Here is a 21,815-nt window from a genome sequence, read left to right as displayed (position 1 = left end):
AAAGCACCTTGATATGTTTAGAACTACAAATAATAATGGTTATACTGAGTGGCCGCACGGTGGCCAAGCGGTTAGCACAGGGGTGGGCAAACTTTTTGACTCACGGGCTGCATTGAGTTAACAAAATTGGCCGGAGTGGGGGAATACTATATATTTGATACACGCACACTATTTTAAGCTTATGATTCTAAAAGTCCACCTGGAATTATTTGTCTTATTTTATCTGTAAAAGTGTCATACAATCTGCTATACTGTGTTCTTTCAGAAGCACCAGAAACACCAGACCACATCAATTTTTTTTTCCTAATAAGACACCCGAAATGGACATGGATAAAGGATGTACGATATACAATGTGAACTATGAACAATAAAACATTGGCTATTAAAGAGTAGGTGACCGTCCTTCCTTTTTTACTTCCCAGACAATGCAGTGGGTAGGTTAAGTTGTGTGTCACATATTTGTTGACTTGTGTTTGGCATCATGGGTGATGTAGTTGTCTGGATGGCTGCGTGTGACAAGCATCTTAAACCATCAAAAGATTGTCTCAGATTGACTCTGACTACTTGCAAGTCATGTTGCCAGCTTGCATGTTAAAGGTTATATTCCATACTTTGGAAGAAACTGGCGGGCCGGATTCAAAGGCTTGGTCCCCGGTTTGTTTGCCCACCCCTGGGTTAGCATGATGGCCACACAGTCAGGAAATCAGGAAGACCTGGGTTCGAATCTCTGCTTGTGTGGGTTTTCTCCAGGTACCGTATTTTCACGACCATGAGTCTTAAATTTCCACCAAAACGGACGGGGCGGCTTATGATGCGGCTCGCCTTATAAGTGCACCGAGTTCCAAAATCTGTAAGTGCTGCTGTGTGACTTTGATGAGTGCTTCATTTGAATGACAGGGAGCATCTCCTCCCGACACGCTGCTTATATCGAAGAAAGGCGGACGTGACTGAGGACAGCATGCAGACGTTCAAGGGGGAAGGGTGGGCGTGAACGAGGACGCGAAAGGCACACCCCCAGGAGGGAAAAAGGTGTATTTATGAAACGGTGGCATCTATCCTTCCGGGCAAGGACTACCGTGGCGCAGAAATAAGATGAGTACATTGTTAAATACTTCTATAAAGTACAACCAAACTCGGTTTTGAGCTACATAGTTGTTAGTGTTCTGCACAAATAGCGGTAGTGATGAGAGGGGGACAAAAAAAAAGAGAGACAAGAGACAAGGACAACAGCAGCAACAACAACAATTGTGACAACAAAAACAGAACAACAGAAACATACAGAACGACATCAGCAAATAAATGTCTGTGACAACTATAAATACGAACAAGGACACAAGGACAAAACAATATCAACAACCATAATGACAATGCTGTCAATGACAATCACACATAATAGCAGTCATGAAATGATGAACTATGATAGTGATCACAATGACAATACCGCATTGAAACAGTCACACATAATTGTAGTAATAAAATGATTATCCATGATAGTGAACAGAATGATAATTACTGTAATGCACATCATTGTAAAAAAAACTATAGTCATACTGCTGATATCACCGTCGCCGTAATAAAACCAACAACATAAAAACACCCTGGTTAACTCAGTGAGTAATTATGTGGAAGTACGTATGTACTGTAAGTGTGCATATGTACAGGTATCTCTGTATGTGGGAAAGACTTCATATATATAAAGGTGCAAGAATGTGTGGGCGTGTAATTGTCACTGAGAATGCATGAAAGGAAAGGGGCCGCCTTCCACCTCCCAGAGAGCCCCGCCCCAAATAGCCAGGCCGAGCCCCTGCCGCCAGAAGGCCACCAGGCCCACAGGGGCAGGCAGCACAACGATCAGTGCCCCAAGAGCCAGCCCAGAGAGCCCTCCCCCCCCGGGAAGACCAGCAAGGGGCCGAAGAGAGGTAATCCCAGCCAAGGACAGGGCGCCGGCGGGCCAGAGGACTGCCAACCGCTGAGACCAGCGAAAGATCACGCCCCACAAAGGCAGTCGAGTACCGGGGGCCACAAACCGGCAGGCCCAGAGACGCCTCCACAACCGGAAATAAGCCGGCCCGCGCCAGAAGCGCCAATTCCCGCCCACCGCCACCCCCACCCCCAGGGAGCGGAGCCCGGCCCGGCCCACCCCGGGCCAACCCCCGCCCGACCCCCGACACAGGGCTGCCCCGCCCAGGGATGCAGGAGGCACACCCTCCACTCACCCGGCGGAGGCACGGGCGGCAGAGATGTATCACCCAGCACCCGACCCCACGGAGCAAACCCCTGTATGCCCCCCCCCCCAAAATAAATAACTAAAATAAATAAATAAATAAATAAATAAAAGTACACACACACACGCACATACACACTCCTACGCACCCACAAGCACACACATACACACTCCTACACACCCACACGCACGCACATACACACTCCTACGCACCCACACGCACGCACATACACACTCCTACGCACCCACACGCACGCACATACACACCCCTACGCCCCCACGCGCACGCACATACACACTACAACCCACTCAAACGTGCACACACACGCACGCACACACACGCACACACGCGCGGCGCACGCACGCACACACACAGTGGTCGACTGCCCGACACCCGGAAGCCTCCCCCTATCCCCCGTTGGTGACCCAAGGAGCAGCGGAGCCGGGGACCCAGGGGTCCCAGACATACAATCCAGAACCCAGGCGCGGAGAGCGCGGACCGCCGGGGAGCAGGAAGACACCAGGCCACCCCATCCCAACGGTAGGACGCCGCCAGCAAGGCAGACAGGGGAGCCAGCGAGGAGGAAAGTGGGAAACTGCGCAGGCGGGCGGGAAAACAGGCGAGCAGCCAGGTAACCACCACCTTTTATGACTCTGTGGTGGCCTCAGCCATTTTCTATGATGTGGGCTGCTGGAGAGGGGGCAGCACGGAAAGGGACAGGAGCAGGATCAAGAGACTGATCAGGAGAGCGAGCTCTCTCCTGGACGGTCCTCTGGACTCTGTGGAGGAAGTGGGGGAGAGAAGGATGTTGGCTAAGCTGACATCCATCATGGACAATACCTCTCACCCGCTACATGACACTGTTGTTTCCCTTAGCAGCTCCTTCAGCAGCAGACTGTTACACCCACGGTGTAAGAAGGAGAGGTTCCGCAGGTCCTTCATACCGACCGCTGTCAGGCTCTACAACACCTGCACCACCTGAACCATGTTGTAGTCACTATGTATTCTTTACACTGTATTCTTTACTTGCGTATCTTGCTTCCTGCTGTAACAAGTGAATTTCCCCGCTGTGGGATAAATAAAGTACAAATACAAACACACAGCCGTTGTAGGTTGTGTTTCAGAGGGGAATGATCTGGAATACAGGATGGTCATCAGGGACTTTGTTAGCTGGAGTGAGCGCAACCAGCTACAACTCAACACAAGCAAGACAAAGGAGATGATCATTAATTTCCAGAGGAAAGCATCCCACTTCACACCGGTGGACATTCAGGGTGCGGACATAAAGTTGGTGGACAGCTACAAATTCCTGGGTATTCACCTTAACAGCAAGCTGGACTGGTCCGTCAACACCCACGCCCTCTACAAGAAGGGCCAGAGTTGCCTCCACCTGCTGAGGAGACTGAAGTCCTTCTGTGTGTGCAGGACTTTCTCACGGACCTTTTATGACTCTGTGGTGGCCTCAGCCATCTTCTATGCTGTGGTCTGCTGGAGAGGGGGCAGCACGGACAGGGACAGGAGCAGGATCAACAGACTGATCAGGTGAGCGAGCTCTGTCCTGGACTGTCCTCTGGACTCCGTGCAGGAAGTGGGGGAGAGAAGGATGTTGGCTAAGCTGACATCTATCATGGACAACACCGCTCACCCCCTACCTCAGCAGCTCCTTCAGCAGCAGACTGTTACACCCACGGTGTAAGAAGGAGAGGTTCCGCAGGTGCTTCATACCGACCGCTGTCAGGCTCTACAACACCTGCACCACCTGAATCATGTTGTTGTCACTATGTCACTTTACCCCCTCTCTAACTGTACTTATAGTCTTGGTTACTCACACTTCATTATTTGTTATCTCGATTTAATTTTTTCATTACAGTTCAATGTTTACTCTACAGTACTGTTTACAACAGGGTCACTTTTTTACAGTACCATATTGCTATTTCATGTGAAATAAGTACTTTTTATATCTTTATACCAACGTACAGACAACTTCTCAAAAAAGCTCCCCCTGTAAGTACAGCAGTTAAAGTATGGAATGAAGAAACTGATCAAGTACTTCAGGACTGCTTTGGCTGCACAAACTGGGATGTGTTTAAAACTGCAGCGGGGAGGGAAGATTGTACTGTTGATTTGGATGAATATGCTTCTGCTGTTACTGGCTACATTAGCACATGCATAGAGACTGTTACCACCACCAAGTATTACAGAAAATACCCTAACCAAAAACAGTGGATGAACTGTGATGTAAGGGCTAAGCTACGTGCTCGTTCGACTGCATTTGTCATGGGCACCGCTGATGACTACAAAAAGGCCAGATATGACCTGAGGAGGTCCATACGGGAGGCCAAAAGACAGTACAGACAGAAGCTGGAGGGCTACTATTCCACCTCAGACCCTCGGCGCATGTGGGCGGGGCTCCAGCACATCACAGACTATCGACAGCAGAGTAGCGTAGCCACGTCCAGCCAAACCACACTTCCAGATGAGCTGAACGAGTTCTATGCCCGCTTTGACACCCAAACTTCTGATGAGCAGAGAGGGTGGCTGAACCTGGGGAGCACACAGGACGCACCTCTCATGGTGACATCAGCTGATGTGCGCAGGGTTCTAAACAAAACAAACCCACGAAAAGCAGCAGGCCCAGACAACATCTCAGGACGTGCACTTCGGGTTTGCTCATCAGAGCTAGCTGATGTGCTTGCTGACATATTTAACCTGTCGCTTGCACAAGCATCTGTACCGACCTGCTTTAAGTCCACCACCATAGTGCCCGTACCCAAGAAGAGCAACGGCTGCTTGAATGACTATCGCCCTATAGCACTCACTCCTATTGTTATGAAGTGCTTTGAAAGAATAGTCATGACCCACATCAAAAAGAGCATCCCGGCGGCAACTGTGGACCCTCTACAGTTTGCATATCGCCAGAACCGGTCCACGGATGATGCAGTCAACACTGCCATCCACACAGCCCTTTCTCACCTACAGGGCCAGGACACATACGTCAGAATGCTATTTATAGACTATAGCTCCGCTTTTAATACAGTCAGCCCCCACAAACTCACAAATAAGCTCCTCACACTTGGCCTGTCTCCCTCCCTCTGTAACTGGGTGTTTAACTTTCTCACAGGCAGACCCCAGTCAGTCAGAGTCCACAACCGCACATCCAGCTCAAGAATTGTGAGCACTGGGACCCCACAGGGGTGTGTGCTGAGTCCACTCCTCTACACGCTCTTCACCTACGATTGCGTGGCCTCCCAGAACAACACCAGCATCATTAAATTTGCGGATGACACTACAGTCATCGGACTGATCACTGGTGGTGTTGAAACATCATACAGAAGAGAGGTGGCGGACCTCATAGCTTGGTGTCGTGATAACAATCTCCTTCTCAATACAGATAAGACTAAAGAGATGATCATCGACCCAAGAACAAGGGAAAAGGAGCCACATAGACCCCTGTTTATTGGTGAGACTGAGGTGGAGAGGGTGAAAACCTTCAAGTTCCTTGGCACACACATCAGCGAGGACCTCACCTGGTCTCACAACACCCAACAAATTCTGAAGAAGTCCCAAAGGAGACTGTACTTCCTGAGAAGACTGAGGAAATTTGGCATGTCCACCACAATCCTGAGTTGCTTCTACAGATGCACCATCGAAAGTGTCCTTACCGCCTCCATCACTGTTTGGTACGGTAACTGTACAACACGTGATAGGAAGGCACTCCAGCGGGTGATCAAGACCTCACAGAACATTGTTGGGGCAGCCCTCCCCTCACTGCAAGACATTTATACATCTAGAGTCCTACGCAGAACACACAACCTCATCAAGGACAGCACACATCCACAACACTCATTATTCACACTCCTACCATCAGGCAGACGCTACAGGAGTTTGAAGTCCAGGACCACAAGGCTGGCAAACAGCTTTTACCCACAGGCCATCAGGCTTCTCAATGAAGCACTCAGACACGCCACACGCAACACACACTCATAGCACTTTATTTATTTATTTATTTATTTGTATTATTTACTTGCATTAATGTCTCTTCTGTTGTTGTTGCTTAATTTCTTGGTATATATGTTTATGTGTTTATGTTTCTTATGTTCTTATTCTTTCTTGTGTTTTTCTTTCTTTTCCTTGGGAGAATGAACAGAATAAGATTTTCATTGCATGGTATAACTGCTGTTTTACCATGCACATGACAATAAAACTCTCTTGAATCTTGAATCTTGAATCTTTATATCTATATTTTATCTTGCCTTATTTTGCACTCCTTACTTGCGTATCTTGCTTGCTGCTGAAACAAGTGGGATTAATAAAGTACAATCCTATCCTAGATTAGCATGTCTAGCCCTTCTCACTTCCACCTTCCTAACACGCCCCCTCCACATGCCTAAGGCCAAAGGTCACACAAGTGCCCCCTTTTCATAGCTGTCTCAGGCAATGCCTGTAACATGAAGTTACCAGTCCGTTCTTGTAAATTTACCACTTCATTCTCGTAAATGAAATGAAATTAAATAAATACATATTGGTGTATGTATTTTTTGGTTTTCACACACATACTGTGTTGTTTGCTTTCTGGAAGACTGGGGTGAATCTTTTCCAGGATATTGTCAATGTGCTGCATTTGTATCATGGCTTTTATACATCAGATTGGGTTGGTACTGGATGTATTTTGTCAGGTTTTTTGGTCTTAATATTCAAGTGTAAAAACACTTGCTGCGGCTGTGCTTTCGGGTGTGGTGAGGCCACAGCACCCTCTGTTGTATGCAAATACACTTTCCCCAAGACCAGTGGTGTCCAAAGTGGGGACCGGGGACCATTGGTGACGGACTTGTCATTGTAAAAAAACAAAACAAAACAGCCTAAATTGAAAAAAACAGTGCAAAGGGCTGAAATGTTGACACTACTAATGAATAATAAAACCGTTTTTTAGCATAAAGTTGCAAAAACAAAACACTTACAACCAGTTTGTCTTCTTTGCTAACAGAAGGCACATATTTAGTGTGGCTCTCAGCTTCTATAGAGTTCTTTGTCATGGACCTGAGATGAAGCTGCTCACACATGCACCCCTGACAAGAGAAGAGACGGAGAAAAGACGTTAGGACACACTTCCGCCATACATCCTGCCTCTTTCATGAAGTAGTCACTTTGTCCTTCAGCTCGAGATTCTCCTGGCCGAGAGAGTCAATCTGCTGGAGAAGGTGAGTGTGCGTGCACGACCAGCTGCTCTTCTTCTTCCTCAGCTCCTCCTGCAGGGAACTCAGCTGCTCCTTCAGTGCCTGAAATCACGTTTGTTCGCTGCTCAGTTGGTTAGGTGCGCAAAGTGTGCAGCACTCACTTCCTCTTATGTGTGAAACTTTGTGAAAAGTTGGACAATGAAAAATGTAGACATGGGAATTTAGTTTTAAAAATATTCAAGTCAGACATCATTGATATTAAAGGGTCACTGACATGATTTTTCAACTTTTCTTCAATATATTGTTTTTAATTATGTTCTACATTGTTATTTTTTTTAAAGCGAACGTTAAATGAATAAAAATTACATTTAAAGTAGTGGCTGGAAATTTTTCTGATCTCCGTCCCGGAGAAAGTGACGTCGGAATAGGGACGGCCATCTTAGCCTACTAAACAACACTGGTCGATCTTGTTGGGTATATTTTTCATCAAAACAGTAGTCATGCCGTTAGCGGTTAACATTGTCTGAGTCGTACTGTAAGTTTCTTTTTTTTTTTCCCCCAAAGACAAAGGTTTAGACGTCAATGAGCTATTGTAGCTAAGAAGGAGAACCAGATTATACTGTACAGTGAGGCGCAGAGCGAGCGGAAACATGCTGTGAGCAGCCCCGTGTGCAGCTGTGAATGCCATGAGAACCACACAGGAGAACGCGGGATCAGGCATCAACATTGCCACAGAACACAGTATGTGATGTTTTATTTTCATATTTATGATATAGTATTGTAAACACTATGCCAGCGACAAGCATTCAAAGCATTATACATGTTATAAAACTTACTTTCACAGCAATAGAACCGTGCTTGACCGAACCGCATCAATAAATGACAATGCCATAGCACCACCAATCTCTCTCCTCTCCATTGCCTACAAGCCCCTGGCCCGGATGCTTATTAATCGCCTCCTTGAACACTTAGGAGCGTGACCACCTCCCAGACAGTGTGAACAGTGGACACGATTTTCCCTGCCTGACAACTCCAAAAAAAATGTGTGGAACAACACCAGGACCTCTCCATGACGTCCGTCGACCTGACCAAAGCCTTCGACACAGTGAGCAAAGAGGGACTATGGAGGAAAAGTTTGTCTCAGTCGTTCGACAATATCACAACAGTATGGCAGCCAGTGCCATGGACGATGGTGCGACATCCAGCTCATTTGAAGTTTCCAACGGAGTCAAACAGGGTTGTGTTCTTGCTCCAACACTATTCGACATGCTCCTCTTGGCAATGTTGACAGACGCGTTCAAAGACACCAATCCAGGCATTCCCATCAGGTGCAGGACCAATGATAAATTGTTCAATCCCAGGCGCCTCCAGGCAGTCATAAAGGTAAAAGAGACAGCTATCTGATACCTCCTTTTCGCCAATGATTGTGCACTCAGTGCAGATAACATGCAACTGCAGATGGACTGCTTCCCATCTGCCTGTGAAAACTTTGGCCTTTCCATCAGCACCAAAAAGACAGAAGCAGTGCTTCAGCCTGCCCCCGGAAACGAATACCAGTGAAGGGACAAAAGCTCCCAACCGTGAACAGCTTCTCATACATTAGAAGCACACCCTCTCGCTCAGCAAATTTGGACAGCGAGGTCACAAACTGCGTCGCCAAGGCCAGCAGGAAGACTGAGGAACTCAATATGGGACAGGAGGAGGATCACGCCTGCCACAAAGATCAAGGTTTACAAAGAGGTCGTGCTATCTATCCTTCTATACGGATCCGAAATATGGACCCTGTATAGGCGTCATGAAAGGATGATGCAGCAGTTCCACCTCTGGTGCCGCGTAACCTTCTGCACATTTGCTGGCAGGACAAGATTTCAAATTCTGAGGTTCTGAAACAGGCTGAAACCCCCAGCAACATTACTATCATGCACAAGGCACAGATCCGATGGGCTGGCCACCTACAGTAGCCAGTGCAAAAGAAATGTAGGACAGAAGCGCTTCAAAGACAGCCTCAAAGCATCACTGAGAGACTTTGACATCTCCACATCGTACTGGGAACAACTTGCCACTGACGTCCCATTTTCAAAAGAGCAAGGTCAGCGGAGAGAGTGAGAATGATACGAGGCAGAAAAGAAACGCCAGATGCAAAAGACGAAAGTATCCAATGCTAGCAATGCAGCCCCTCCCACACGTGCCCAAGCTGTGGACAAGGATTCTCTGCCCGGATTGGTCTCATCAGCCATCTCCGGACACACCGTGAAAAGCCCCACCAGCAACTAAATGAGATGTCATGGTCATCTTTGGCTACGAAGGACTAACAATACATAATTTTTACTATATAGTATTGTAAACACTATGCCACCATACCACCATTCAAAGTATTATACATGTTATAAAACTTACTTTCACAGCGATATGTTGATGTTGGAGGCGGGGCGCAGATAAACGAACACATTAAAAAGGCTCAAAAGAGCCCTTTACCCTCATTAAGAAGTCGACTTAAAACAATACTTGAAGGATAAGAAACTCCAAGGTCATTTATACTTACCATTTTGTGTTTGAAGCCGACCAATCTTCATCTCCATGTCTTTGTCATCGAACACCTCAGCATCAGACATATCGTCCCATCGTCTGTGGTTGTCATCAATACGGCTTCATCCCATGTTCTGCAAGTTTCTTCCTCCAGGAAAACTAACGACACATCCCTCAAATCTTTGCTATAATCACTAATGATCGCTCATGTTTGTTTACTTGTGAAGTTGGCAAACGCACCTTGTCTAAGAAGATGAGTCCAAAAATGGTGGAAGGCAGGTACGAAAATCAAATTTTTACTGATTTAACGTTCGCTTTCAAAAAACAAACAACACAGAACACAAGTCCAAACAATATAGAACATATTTAAGCAAGTTGAAACCTCATGTGAGTGACCCTTTAAGTAGTAACATGATTTTAATTATTATGACTTGTGGAAAAAATGTTTTCTTTTTTAATTGTTTAAGCATATTTGAGAGTCTTGACGGTGTCATCTATGATTATTATTATTGAATATTATTATGCAAAGGGGCCGCACGGTGGTCTAGTGGTTAGCATGTTGGCCACACAGTCACTGTCTGGAGATCGGGAAGATCTGGGTTCCAATCTCCGTTGGGCATTTCTGTGTGGAGTTTGCATGTTCTCCGTGCGTGTGTGGGTTTTCTCCAGGTACTCCGGTTTCCTCCCACATTCCAAGCACATGTATGTTAGGTTAATTGGCCACTCTAAATTGTCCATAGGTATGAATGTGAGTGTGAATGGTTGTTTGTCTATATGTGCCCTGCCATTGGCTGGCGAACAGTCCAGGGTGTACCGCGCCTCTCGCCCGAAGTCAGCTGAGATAGGCTCTAGCATACCCCCGCAACCCTAATGAGGAGAAGCGGTATAGAAATGGATGGATGGATTCTAAAAAGTAGCTTTACCTCCTCTCTATATTAATAAAACATGAGGTGTGAAAAGTTCTAAGCATCGTGTATAAGAAGTGTTGATGCATGGTCAAACCTTTGATTTTTTGAAAGTTCAACCTTTTGAAAGTATTCCTGCCAAATTTTAAAATTCTAACATGCCTCTTATATTTCTTGCAGATTTTTGAAGAAGCAAGGGTAAAGGATTCAGAGAAAACAGAAATGAATGAAGTCATAAAGTACCTGCATTTCAAAGGATGACATGTTGAGAACATTAGCAGAGAGTTTTGTTCAGCCCGTGAGGGGGACTATGTTGAAAAATAAAATATCAAAAATCCCTTATCCCTTTTTGTTGCTTAAAAGTCCACCACGAGTATGCTCGACTACTCCTCTTCAAAGGTAAATAACATTTATCATTACGTATTATTATATCATTTTTATTATTGTTTTTTCATTAATTATCCTAGTTTAATATGACTACTGCATCCAAACTCATACAGTATTTACATACATACGCATATACTGTATATGTATACACGTACATGTAGTCCCTATATCATTGGTAATATTACCTTTTCCCCTACTTAAGAACAATTCGACTTAAGAACGGTCGTCTGGAACCAATTGTGTATGTTGGTTGGGGACTTAGTGTACTATTTAAAACAAATACATTTGTTATGGCAAAAAAATAAATGAAACTTTATATAGCCACCTCTATATGTATATATATATATGTGTGTGTGTGTGTGTGTTAGTGTGCGTGTGTATACAAATACAATACATGTAGTTTTGAGCCAGTAGCTGTCATACAAACCAAGCCGGTGTTGATTGTCTTTTTATAGTACTGCATTTATTATATGGCATGTTTTTATATTTTTTATATTGTATTTAATATATTGGTTTTATCTATCATAATCATTTCTCTAAAAATGTGTGATTTCTCTTGTTCTTATTGTACAACATGTTGGGCAGCAGAGGTGGTGTAAAAATGTGCAGTTCTGCAGTTCAGTAAATAAGATTTTACAAAACGTGTGAAAGGAAGGAGCACCTGCTAAGGAGCCCTTACGTGATGGTTGCAAAGTGGCAAAAAAACATTTTAACATTCATCAGAAGCATTTTAGAAATGCTAAAGCATTTTAGCATCAGAATAGACGGGACCTTGCTGGTGTCACCTGTATCTCCTCCCGTTCTTTCTTGTCGGGCATGGCTCGCACAGCAGCGGCGTGTTTCTCCAGCAGTGTGTGTTCCCTCTGCAACTTCCTGGTTTTTATAGTGTCCCTCTCTGCTCTGAGACGAAGCTTCTCCGATGCTTCTCTCAACTCACAAGAGGAGAGACGGAGAAAAGACGTTAGGACACGCTTCCGCCATACCGTCTGCCTCTTTCATGAATTAGTCACTTGGTCCGTCAGCTTGAGCTTCTCCAGGCTGAGAGAGTCAATCTGCTGGCGAAGGCGAGTGTGCCTGCACGACCAGCGGCTCTCCTTCTTCCTCAGCTCCTCCCGCAGGGAGCTCAGCTGCTCCTGAAGCGTCTGAAATCACGTTTGTTTGCTGTTCAGTTGGTTAGGTACGCAAAGTCTGCAGCACTCACTTCCTCGTTTATGTGTGAAACTTCGTGAAAAGTAGTTGGTGCACAATAAAAAAATTTGAGATTGGAATTTATTTTTAAATATATTCAAGTCAGGCATCATTGGTACTATTATGTAGTAACATGATGGTAATTATTACTTGTAAAAAAAAAAAATGTTCCCAGTCATGTAAAAAAATAAGACCACCCTCGTTTGTTCATCTTCTTGTTCATTTTTTATGCCTGATACAACTAAAGGCACCTTTGTTTGGAGAAATATAACAATGACAACAAAATAAGCTTGTAAGAGTTACATTTTTTGGCAGTACAATGCTGCAGCTATTCATGTAAGAACTTAAGTGATTTTGGTTATTATCAAGAAAACCATGGAAGTTACTAGATATCAGCTATTACAATCCACTTTTATGAGCTATATTTGTGATCATTATACCTGTCCAAACAAAGGTAACTTTAGTTGTACCAGGCATTAACATGGATCAATAAAGTGAATGAACAAGGGTGGCCCAATCATTTTTCCATGAATGTACTCATAAAATACATGATAAAGATAAACCACCGAAAAGTGCTCCATAAATACTAGCTATTATTATTATTATTATTATTATTATTATTATTATTATTTGTCTCCCGCCTGTCGCCTGTGCGTTCACGTGTATGTAGCGAAGACGCTCGCATCTAGGTTTCATGTTTCAGCCTGCTTCCAAGGTCAAGGGTCCGCTGAAGGATCCTCAAGGGATGCACAAGCTGCTGTCCGTTCAGCTACAGCAGAAAAAGGTGAGCAGTCGCTGTTAAGGAGGCCATAAAATGTTCATGTTCGTGCGCTAGGCCACTCTGTCTGCGATCAATGTGGCTGCGCTGACCGCTGGAATCTCTGAGCCTGGCTTCCGCTTCTCCACACAGTAACGAATGAAGACCTGCAGCATCACATTCTTCCTGCTCTCATCTCTCAACAGTGCAGCTGTGACTTACTTGAAACCGTTTTAGAGTCTGGAGACGTGACTCCGCCCAGCAGGTGCCGTCACATCAACCCCTTCATTCTGCTTCCTGCCTTCCATCTCCAATAACCCTCTCCATCTCTCTTTCATTGCCACTGCTCACTTGTGACGAAGGAAGCTAACAACTACTGTAAATGCATAGGTGCATAAATGCATTGCTAGGGACAATTAAGTAAAGACTTTGGCTTTTCAAAACAATATGCGTTCAAAAGATGAATATATTTGCATCACAAAATTGCCTTCTAAAAAAAAATCAGACCTCACAAAACGCTTGGCGTAATATATTTGTCTCCCGCGGTATCCCTGCGCACTGTCGCCTGTGCAGAGCCTTTTGTGAGGTCTGATGTATTTAAGAAGGCATTTTTGGACACATACTGTTTTTAGAAGCCAAACTCTTTCCTTAATTGTCCCAAGCAACTAAGCGGAACTGTATTCTTCATCACAGAAATCTTACCAGAACTGGACTCAGGAGACCAAGTGGGGGTTAGTCGCTGTTATTGGACGACAATGCTGATGGGGATGTCATACAACTTAATCTCAAAACATCCAAACTATCCATCCCTTTAATACAAACCAAGCCGGTCTGGATTGTCTTTTTATAGGACTGCATTTATTATATTGGCATGTTTTTATAGTTTTTGTATTGTACTTAATATATTGGTTTTATCTATCCTCACCATTTTTTAGAAATTTGTGATTTCTCTTGTTCTTATTGTACAACACGTTGGGCAGCAGAGGTGGTGTAAAAATGTGCTTTGTAAATAAATACAAATTTACTACTTTCTGCAGTTGAGTAAATAAGATCTCATCTTACAAGATGCGTGAAGGGAACGAGCACCTGGTAAGCACCTGTTTCCGTGATGGTTGCCAAGTGGCAAACAAACATTTTAACTTTCATTAGAAGTATTTTCACGATTATCGAGGAGATCCTGCTCGCGTTACGTGGATCTCCCTCCGTTCTTTCCTGGGCATGGCTCGCACGGCCGTGGCGTGTTTCTCAAATAGTTTGCGTTCCCTCTGCAGCTTCCTGGTTTCTTCTTTCTTGTAGTCCTCAAAGTGAGCCAGATGCTCTGCTCTCTGCTTCTCAAACGCCTCGCACTCCATCCTGGACACCACAAATGTGGACCACATACAAGTCAGGGGTAGAGGGACGGTTCCTATGTGGATTGTTTCAAACACCTGAGGTTCTTCTGGATCGTCTCATCCTCTTGTCTGAGCTTGGCCAGTGCTGCGTTCTTCTTCTGGAAGTGCTCGAACTCCATCTCCTCCTGGGCCACCATCTCCCTCACCTGTGTGGAATTGACCCACAGGCCTGCATGCACGCACACACACACAAACACACACAAAGCTCTTACATTAGTCCTGCAAACTCAGAAACCCCTGCTTTGAAACGATGATAGACGGACGAGTGTGTCTCACCGGCCTCCTTGTCTGTCTTCTTGTCCTGGGTGGGGGGCGGAGGTAGAGGTGCATTCTGGGTCTTTGGCTTGAGTGACGGGAACAGTGTCATCATGAGTTTGGAAGGAGGAACTTCTGGCTCCTGATTGGCCGCTCCCGTGGAAACCGGGTTAGCCGCTCTGTGGCCTTCATTTTTTATTGGCCTTCATTTTCATTGATTGTGTGAACAATAAATGTATTTATCATGTCATATTTTATGTAATAATCAGTGTAATAATGAATAATAAATAACAGTAAAAAACAAAAACAAAACAAAAAAAAAACAAGCATGACAGAACAATCATTGTGATGACGAGACTCAAGACTCTTCTGCCTTGTATTTAGCAAACACCAACTGCTTGTATTGTTTTTTGAATTTACTCATCTCTGTACATTGTTTGAGTTCCTTACTCAATCCGTTCCATTTTAATATCTGTGATTTTAGAAATGAAGGGTTTTATGTTCTCTATACTTGGCATTATGAATTATCCTCACCCACCTTTTTTGCAGTACCGTGAGTGTGTGAAGATTGCTTTTGTAATTATTACCCCATATCTCCACACAATACATTAAGTATGGTAATACTAAGGAACAGTACAGATTGTGGAGTGATTTTTGGTCAAGAACATATTTTGCTTTATTCAATATAGAGATATTTCTCGCCACCTTTTGTTGTATATGTTTAATATGAGATTTCCAACTCATTTTTCGTCTATTATGATCCCCAGTCCAGGGTGTACCCCGCCTCTCGCCCAAAGTCAGCTGAGATAGGCTCCAGCATACCCCCGTGACCCTAATGAGGAAAAGCCGCATAGAAAATGGATGGATAGATGGATGATCCCCAGGAATTTGTATTCTTTCAATTTTTCAACGTCCACTCCATTAATTTGTATTTGGTCGTACATCTCCCTTCTGCTATTACCAAATAGCATTATTTTAGTTTTACTTTAGGAGAGGTGGCAGTGGAGTTTCTGACTGGGTTGTTCAACAGGATCTTAGATAATGAAAAGATGCCTGAAGAATGGAGAAGTGTGCTGGTGCCCATTTTTAAGAACAAGGGAGATGTGAAGACCTGTGGCAACTACAGAGGAATAAAGCTGATGAGCCATACAATGAAGTTATGGGAAAGAGTAGTTGAAGCTAGACTAAGGGCAGAAGTGAGCATTTGTGAGCAGCATTATGGTTTCATGCCAAAAAAAGTGTACTACAGACACAGTATTTGCTTTGAGGATGTTGAAAGAGAAGTACAGAGAAGGCCAGACGTAGCTGCATTGTGTTTTTGTAGATCTGGAGAAAGCTTATGACAGGGTGCCCAGAGAGGAACTGTGGTACACTAAGTCCCCAACTAACGAACACAATTGGTTCCAGACGACCGTTCTTAAGTCGAATTGTTCTTAAGTAGGGGAAAAGGTAATATTAACAATGATATAGGTACTACATGTACGTGTATATATATACAGTACAGTATATGCGTATGTGTATAAATATGAGTTTGGATGTAGTAGTCATATTAAACGAGGATAATTCATGAAAAAAACAATAATAAAAATGATATAATAATACGTAATGATAAATGTTATTTACCTTTGAAGATGAGCGGTCGAGCATATGTCGTTGTGGTGGAGGAGGAGATATTGAAAAAAAGGACAACTCGTTGTCGTCGTTAGACTCTTCTAAACGAGGTAGTGTTATGTGGGTGTGTAGAATTAAGCAGGCCTATTAACTCTTCATAAACTTTAATCACACGCTCTGTCAGGGTTGAAAGCTAGATGTAGCTTTCCTCTCCTCCTCCTCTTGTTCTCCCGCTGTTGGTCCCATTAGCAGTGTCACAGTGCCCTCTGCTGGTCAAGCATGTCGCAGTTTAAATATGGTCTTATCAGGCAAAACACATGAAAAAATAGACCAGTCGGCTTGTGTTCGTATCTCCGAATGTTCGCACGTCGGATGTCCGTTAGTAGGGGACTTAGTGTATTGTATGAGGAAGTCTGGAGTGGCAGAGAAGTATGTTAGAGCGGTGCAGGACATGTATGAGGACTGTAAGACAGTGGTGAGGTGTGCTGTAGCTGTGACAGAGGAGTTCAAGGTGGAGGTGGGACTGCATCAGGGATCAGCTCTGAGCCCCTTCCTGTTCGCTATGGTGATGGACAGACTGACAGACGAGGTTAGACAGGAATCTCCATGGACTATGATGTTTGCAGATGACATTGTGATCTGCAGTGAGAGCAGGGAACAGGTGGAGGAGAAGCTACAGAGGTAGAGGTTTGCCCTGGAAAGGAGAGGAATGAAGGTTAGCCGCAGTAAGACAGAGTACATGTGTGTGAATGAGAGGGACCCAAGTGGAAGAGTGGGCTTACAGGGAGAAGACATCAAGAAAGGGGAGGATTTTAAGTACTTAGGGTCAACAGTCCAAAGCAATGGAGAGTTTGGAAAAGAGGTGAAGAAGCGTGTACAGGCAGGATGGTACGGGTGGAGAAAAGTGTCAGGTATGATGTGTGATAGAAGAGTTTCAGCTAAAATGAAAAGAAAGGTGTACAAAACTGTGCTGAGACCAGCGATGTTGTTTGGTCTAGAGACAGTGTCAATGAGGAAAAGACAGGAGACAGAGCTGGAGGTAGCAGAGATGAAGATGCTGAGGTTCTCTCTGGGAGTGACCAGGAAGGATAGGATCAGGAATGAGTACATCAGAGGGACAGCACATGTTAGAGGTTTTAGAGATAAAGTCAGAGAGGCCAGACTGAGATGGTTTGGACATGTCCAGAGGAGAGATAGGGAATATATACTGTAGGTAGAAGGATGCTGAGTTTGGAACTGCCAGGCAGGAGGCCTAGAGGAAGACCAAAGAGGAGGTTTATGGATGTAGTGAAAGAGGACATGAAGGTAGTTGGTGTGAGAGAAGAGGATGCAGAAGACAAGGTTAGATGGAGGCAATTGATTCGCTGTGGCGACCCCGGAAGGGAAAAGCCGAAAGGAAAAGAAGAAGGTTATTTTAGTTTTACTTAAGTTCAGGGATAATCTGTTTCTGTCAAACCATGACTTTAGTATGACCGTTTCATCCTTGACCTTTTAATGAGTTATTGTGTCCTTTCCCCAGAACAAAAGGCAGTGGTATCATCCGCAAATAATACCAACTTTAAGTACTTTGTCACTTTACAAATGTCATTGACATACAAATTAAACAGTTTTGGTCCCAATATGGACCCCTGGGGTACTTCACATGTAGTATATACTCCCAGTATGTATATTCTCCTAGCTTTACAAATTGCATCCCGTTTGCTCAGTAGCTTTGAAACCAATTCAAAACAAATCCTATAATTCCGTACCTATCTAATTATAATGTTAAAATATTGTGATTAATTGTATCGAAGGCTTTTGTCAGATCCATAAATACTGTAGCTGCACATCTTCTGTTGTCTATAGCAGTAGTAATTTCCTCCGTGATGTCGATCAGTGCCATAGAAGTTGAAACGTAGGCTCTGTATCCATATTGACTACCTGCTGACTACCTGTGTCTGTGAAGTCATCTATTTCCTTGTACTTGTGTGGGTTGAAAAGGTCAATATTAAAGTCTCCACATATAAAAATAGTTTTTTGACCTATGTCTGTAAATGTCATCTTAATCCAATCCTCAAACATTCCAATCTTTGACTTTGGAGTTCTATGCACACAGCTTATTAGCACATTTTTGCTTTTTTATTTACAGATTTAAATTGTAATACATTCTAAAATGTTATCAATAAAAAATGACATATTCTTTACCATTTGTAGTAGCTTTATCATATTTGTAGTTCAGATGTTTGTCCACGTATACAGCCACACCTCCTCCATTTCAATTGTTCCAGTTTGCACACATCATTTCATATCCTTCCAACTCAAAGTCCATTCCTTTGTTGGCATTAATCCAAGTTTCTGAGATTGCTATTACTTTGAAAGGTTCTTTTAATTGATTCAAATATTGTTTGATATTAATAAAGTTTGCGTGCATGCTTCTGCTGTTTATGTGGATAATGGACAACTTATTGTCGTTATTGAAACTGTTGTTACATTGGTCCTCCGTATAATAACAGCAGTCATTTGTAATGCGAGAGAAAAAATTAGTCCGGATCAATGTCTTTTTCCATATCCAATTGTCTGCGATCTGTAAAGTAAAAGGTGTCCAATTGTCAATCTTCTTGTGGCATATTAGAGCTGTTTTCATCCATGTTGGGAGACCTCAGTATTTTTCTAGGTCCTTGATGTCTTTGACAACAAAAACTCTGGCCTTTGGTCCTCCATTTACTTTGATGAAGACTTTGCTGGGATCCTTCCTTGCTCAGTTGTCTCGTCTGATTAAGTGTTTCATCGTTGTCAGGTCTCGGCAGGGGGTTAGGTACACAACTAGCACCTCCAGATATCCGTGACCCAGTGGTCACCCTCAGTGGTGTACCCTGCCTTTTGCCCGAAGTGAAGTGATTTGACTATAATCCCAAAAGAGGACATGTTCATATTTTTATGTATTTTTATGTATTTTTTATATATTGATATATATATATATATATATATATATATATATATATATATATATATATATATATATATATATATATATATATATATATATATATATATATATATATATTTATAGAAGCTTTGTGTTATTATTAATGCCCTCTGGGCCGACCGAGCTCCTCACCCTATTTCTTAGGGTGAGTCCCGCCACCCTACGAAGAAAACTCATTTCAGCCGCTTGTATCCGCGATCTCGTTCTTTCAGTCATGAGGCAAATCTCATGACCATAGGTGAGGGTGGGAACATAGATTGAATGGTAAATTGAGAGCTTTGCCTTCCGACTCAGCTCTCTCTTCACCACGACGGTCCGGTACAGCGACCGCATTACTGCAGACGCTGCGCCGATCCGCCTATCGACCTCACGCTCCAACCTTCCCTCACTCGAGAACAAAACCCAGAGATACTTGAACTCCTCCACCTGGGGCAGGACCTCATTCCCAACCCGGAGGGAGCAATCCACCCTTTTCCGACTGAGAAACGTGGCCTCATATTTGGAGGTACTGAGTCTCATCTCAGAAGCTTCACACTCAGATGCAAACCGTCCCAATAAACGCTGGAGGTCACAGCCCGATGAGGCCATCAGGACCACATCGTCCGCAAATAGCAGGGACGAGATCCTAAGGCCTCCGAACTGGACTCCCTCGACACCTTGGCTGCGCCTAGAAATTCTGTCCATGAAAATTATGAACAGAATCGGTGACAAAGGGCAGCCTTAGCAGAGGCCAACGTTCACCGGAAACAGGCTTGACTTACTGCTGGTTGTACAAGGACCGAATGGCACGTAGTAGCGCGTCAACAATACCATACTCCCAGAGCACCCCCCACAGGACACCGCGAGGGACACGGTTGAATGCCTTTTCCAGGTCCACAAAGCACATGTAGACCGGTTGGGCAAACTCCCAAGTACCCTCCAGTACCCTTGCAAGGGTGTAGAGCCGGTCCAGTGTTCCGCGACCAGGACGAAAACCACATTGTAACTCCTGTAGCTGAGGTTCGACGAACTGTCGTACCCTTCTCTCCAGCACACTGGAATAGACTTTCCCAGGGAGGCTGAGGAGTGTGATCCCCCTGTAGTTGGAAAAACACCCTCAGGTCACCCTTCTTGAAAAGCACACAAGAACTCATTAAAAAGGTCAAGTATGAGATGGTCATATTAAAATCATGGTTTGACAGGAACCAGGAACCTGTAAAAGAGTCCTGCACACATCAAAGGACCTCAGTCTCCTCAGTGGGTGGAGGCGACTCTGGCCCTTCTTGTAGAGGGCGTGTTGACTGACCAGTCCAGTTTGTTGTTAAGGTGAACACCCAGGAATTTGGAGCTTTCTACCAACCGCTCCCTGGATGTTCACCGGTGTGAAATGGGATGTTTTCCTCTGGAAGTTAATGATCATCTCCTTTGTCTTGCTGGTGTTGAGTTGTAGCTGGTTAAGCTCACTCCAGCTGACAAAGTCCCTGATGACCGTCCTGTATTCCAGATCATTCCCCTCTGAAACACAACCAACGATGGCTGTGTCGTCGGAGAACTTCTGGATGTGACACTGTGTGGAGTTGTGTGTGAAGTCCGAGGTATAGAGGGTGAAGAGGAAAGGGGAGAGCACCGTACCCTGAGGGGCACCTGTGCTGCAGAGTACCATGTCAGACACACAGTGACTGAGCCTCACATACTGTGGTCTGTTGGTGAGGTAGTCTATAACCCATGCAGTCAGGTGTTGGTCTACTCCCACACTCTTCATCTCCACTCTGAGTAGTGACGGCCGGATGGTGTTAAAGGCACTGGAGAAGTCAAAAAACATGACCCTCACAGCGCTCCCGCTGTCCTCCAGGTGTAGCAGTGATCTGTGCAATAGGTAGATCACTGCGTCGTCTACTTCGATCCCAGGCCGGTAAGCAAACTGCAGGGGGTCCAGCTGAGTGCCCACCAGGGGTCGCAGGTGCTGCAGGATAATCCTCTCCATGGTCTTCATCAGGTGAGAGGTCAAGGCAACAGGCCTGAAGTGGTTAGGCTCCTTGGGACGCGGTGTCTTTGGTATCGGGACCACACAGGAGGTCTTCCACAGGGCCGGGACTTTCTCCAGGCTCAGGCTGAGATTGAACAAGTGCCTGAGAACTCCACAGAGCTGGTCAGCACAGTTGTTCCGCCCTGCGTAGTTCAGTCATTGTTTCTGTCGGACCTTTTGGAGTGACGGACGTATCAGACGAACAGTAGTAAGGTAGTCAGTCACACGTGAGAGCTTCGTCACGAAAACGTGGTCAGATCTTTGTCTGTGAGTAAAATATAGTAAGATTGTATATTGTTCTGCATAGTATTTGCATATACAGTGATGTCTTTCATTATTTGTGATCGTGTTCTAATTAGCTTGTTCTCGCGGTGAAATGCGTTGGCAATGTGTCATGTTTAATTCGTCCAGCAGAGGTCGACAGAG

At 44.5% G+C, this 21,815-nt stretch overlaps 1 protein-coding gene across 1 annotated transcript; it reads right to left on the bottom strand.

Moving 5' to 3' along the window:
* Positions 1 to 7,371: 7,371 nt before the first annotated feature.
* LOC129187281 (centromere protein J-like) lies at positions 7,372 to 14,920 on the bottom strand. Its single transcript, XM_054786321.1, has 5 exons — positions 14,830 to 14,920; positions 14,590 to 14,722; positions 14,353 to 14,515; positions 11,989 to 12,359; positions 7,372 to 7,501 (listed from the first exon to the last, which is right to left on the bottom strand). The coding sequence occupies exons 1-4, from the start codon at positions 14,918 to 14,920 to the stop codon at positions 12,213 to 12,215; spliced, it is 534 nt and encodes a 177-aa protein (XP_054642296.1). The 3' UTR covers positions 7,372 to 7,501; positions 11,989 to 12,212.
* Positions 14,921 to 21,815: the final 6,895 nt, after the last annotated feature.

The sequence above is a fragment of the Dunckerocampus dactyliophorus genome, chromosome 9, assembly GCF_027744805.1.
Source record: "Dunckerocampus dactyliophorus isolate RoL2022-P2 chromosome 9, RoL_Ddac_1.1, whole genome shotgun sequence".
Taxonomy (NCBI): Eukaryota; Metazoa; Chordata; class Actinopteri; order Syngnathiformes; family Syngnathidae; genus Dunckerocampus; species Dunckerocampus dactyliophorus.
Note: the sequence above shows the minus strand (reverse complement) of the source record. Positions and strands in the feature narration are given on the sequence as shown.

Coding starts and splice junctions, on each gene's coding strand:
- LOC129187281 (XM_054786321.1), bottom strand. CDS start 14,920: ATGACACTGTTCCCGTCACTCAAGCCAAAGACCCAGAATGCACCTCTA. Junction 14,723..14,829: donor GAAGACAGACAAGGAGGCCG/GTGAGACACACT, acceptor GCGTGCATGCAG/GCCTGTGGGTCAATTCCACA. Junction 14,516..14,589: donor ACGATCCAGAAGAACCTCAG/GTGTTTGAAACA, acceptor TGTGGTGTCCAG/GATGGAGTGCGAGGCGTTTG.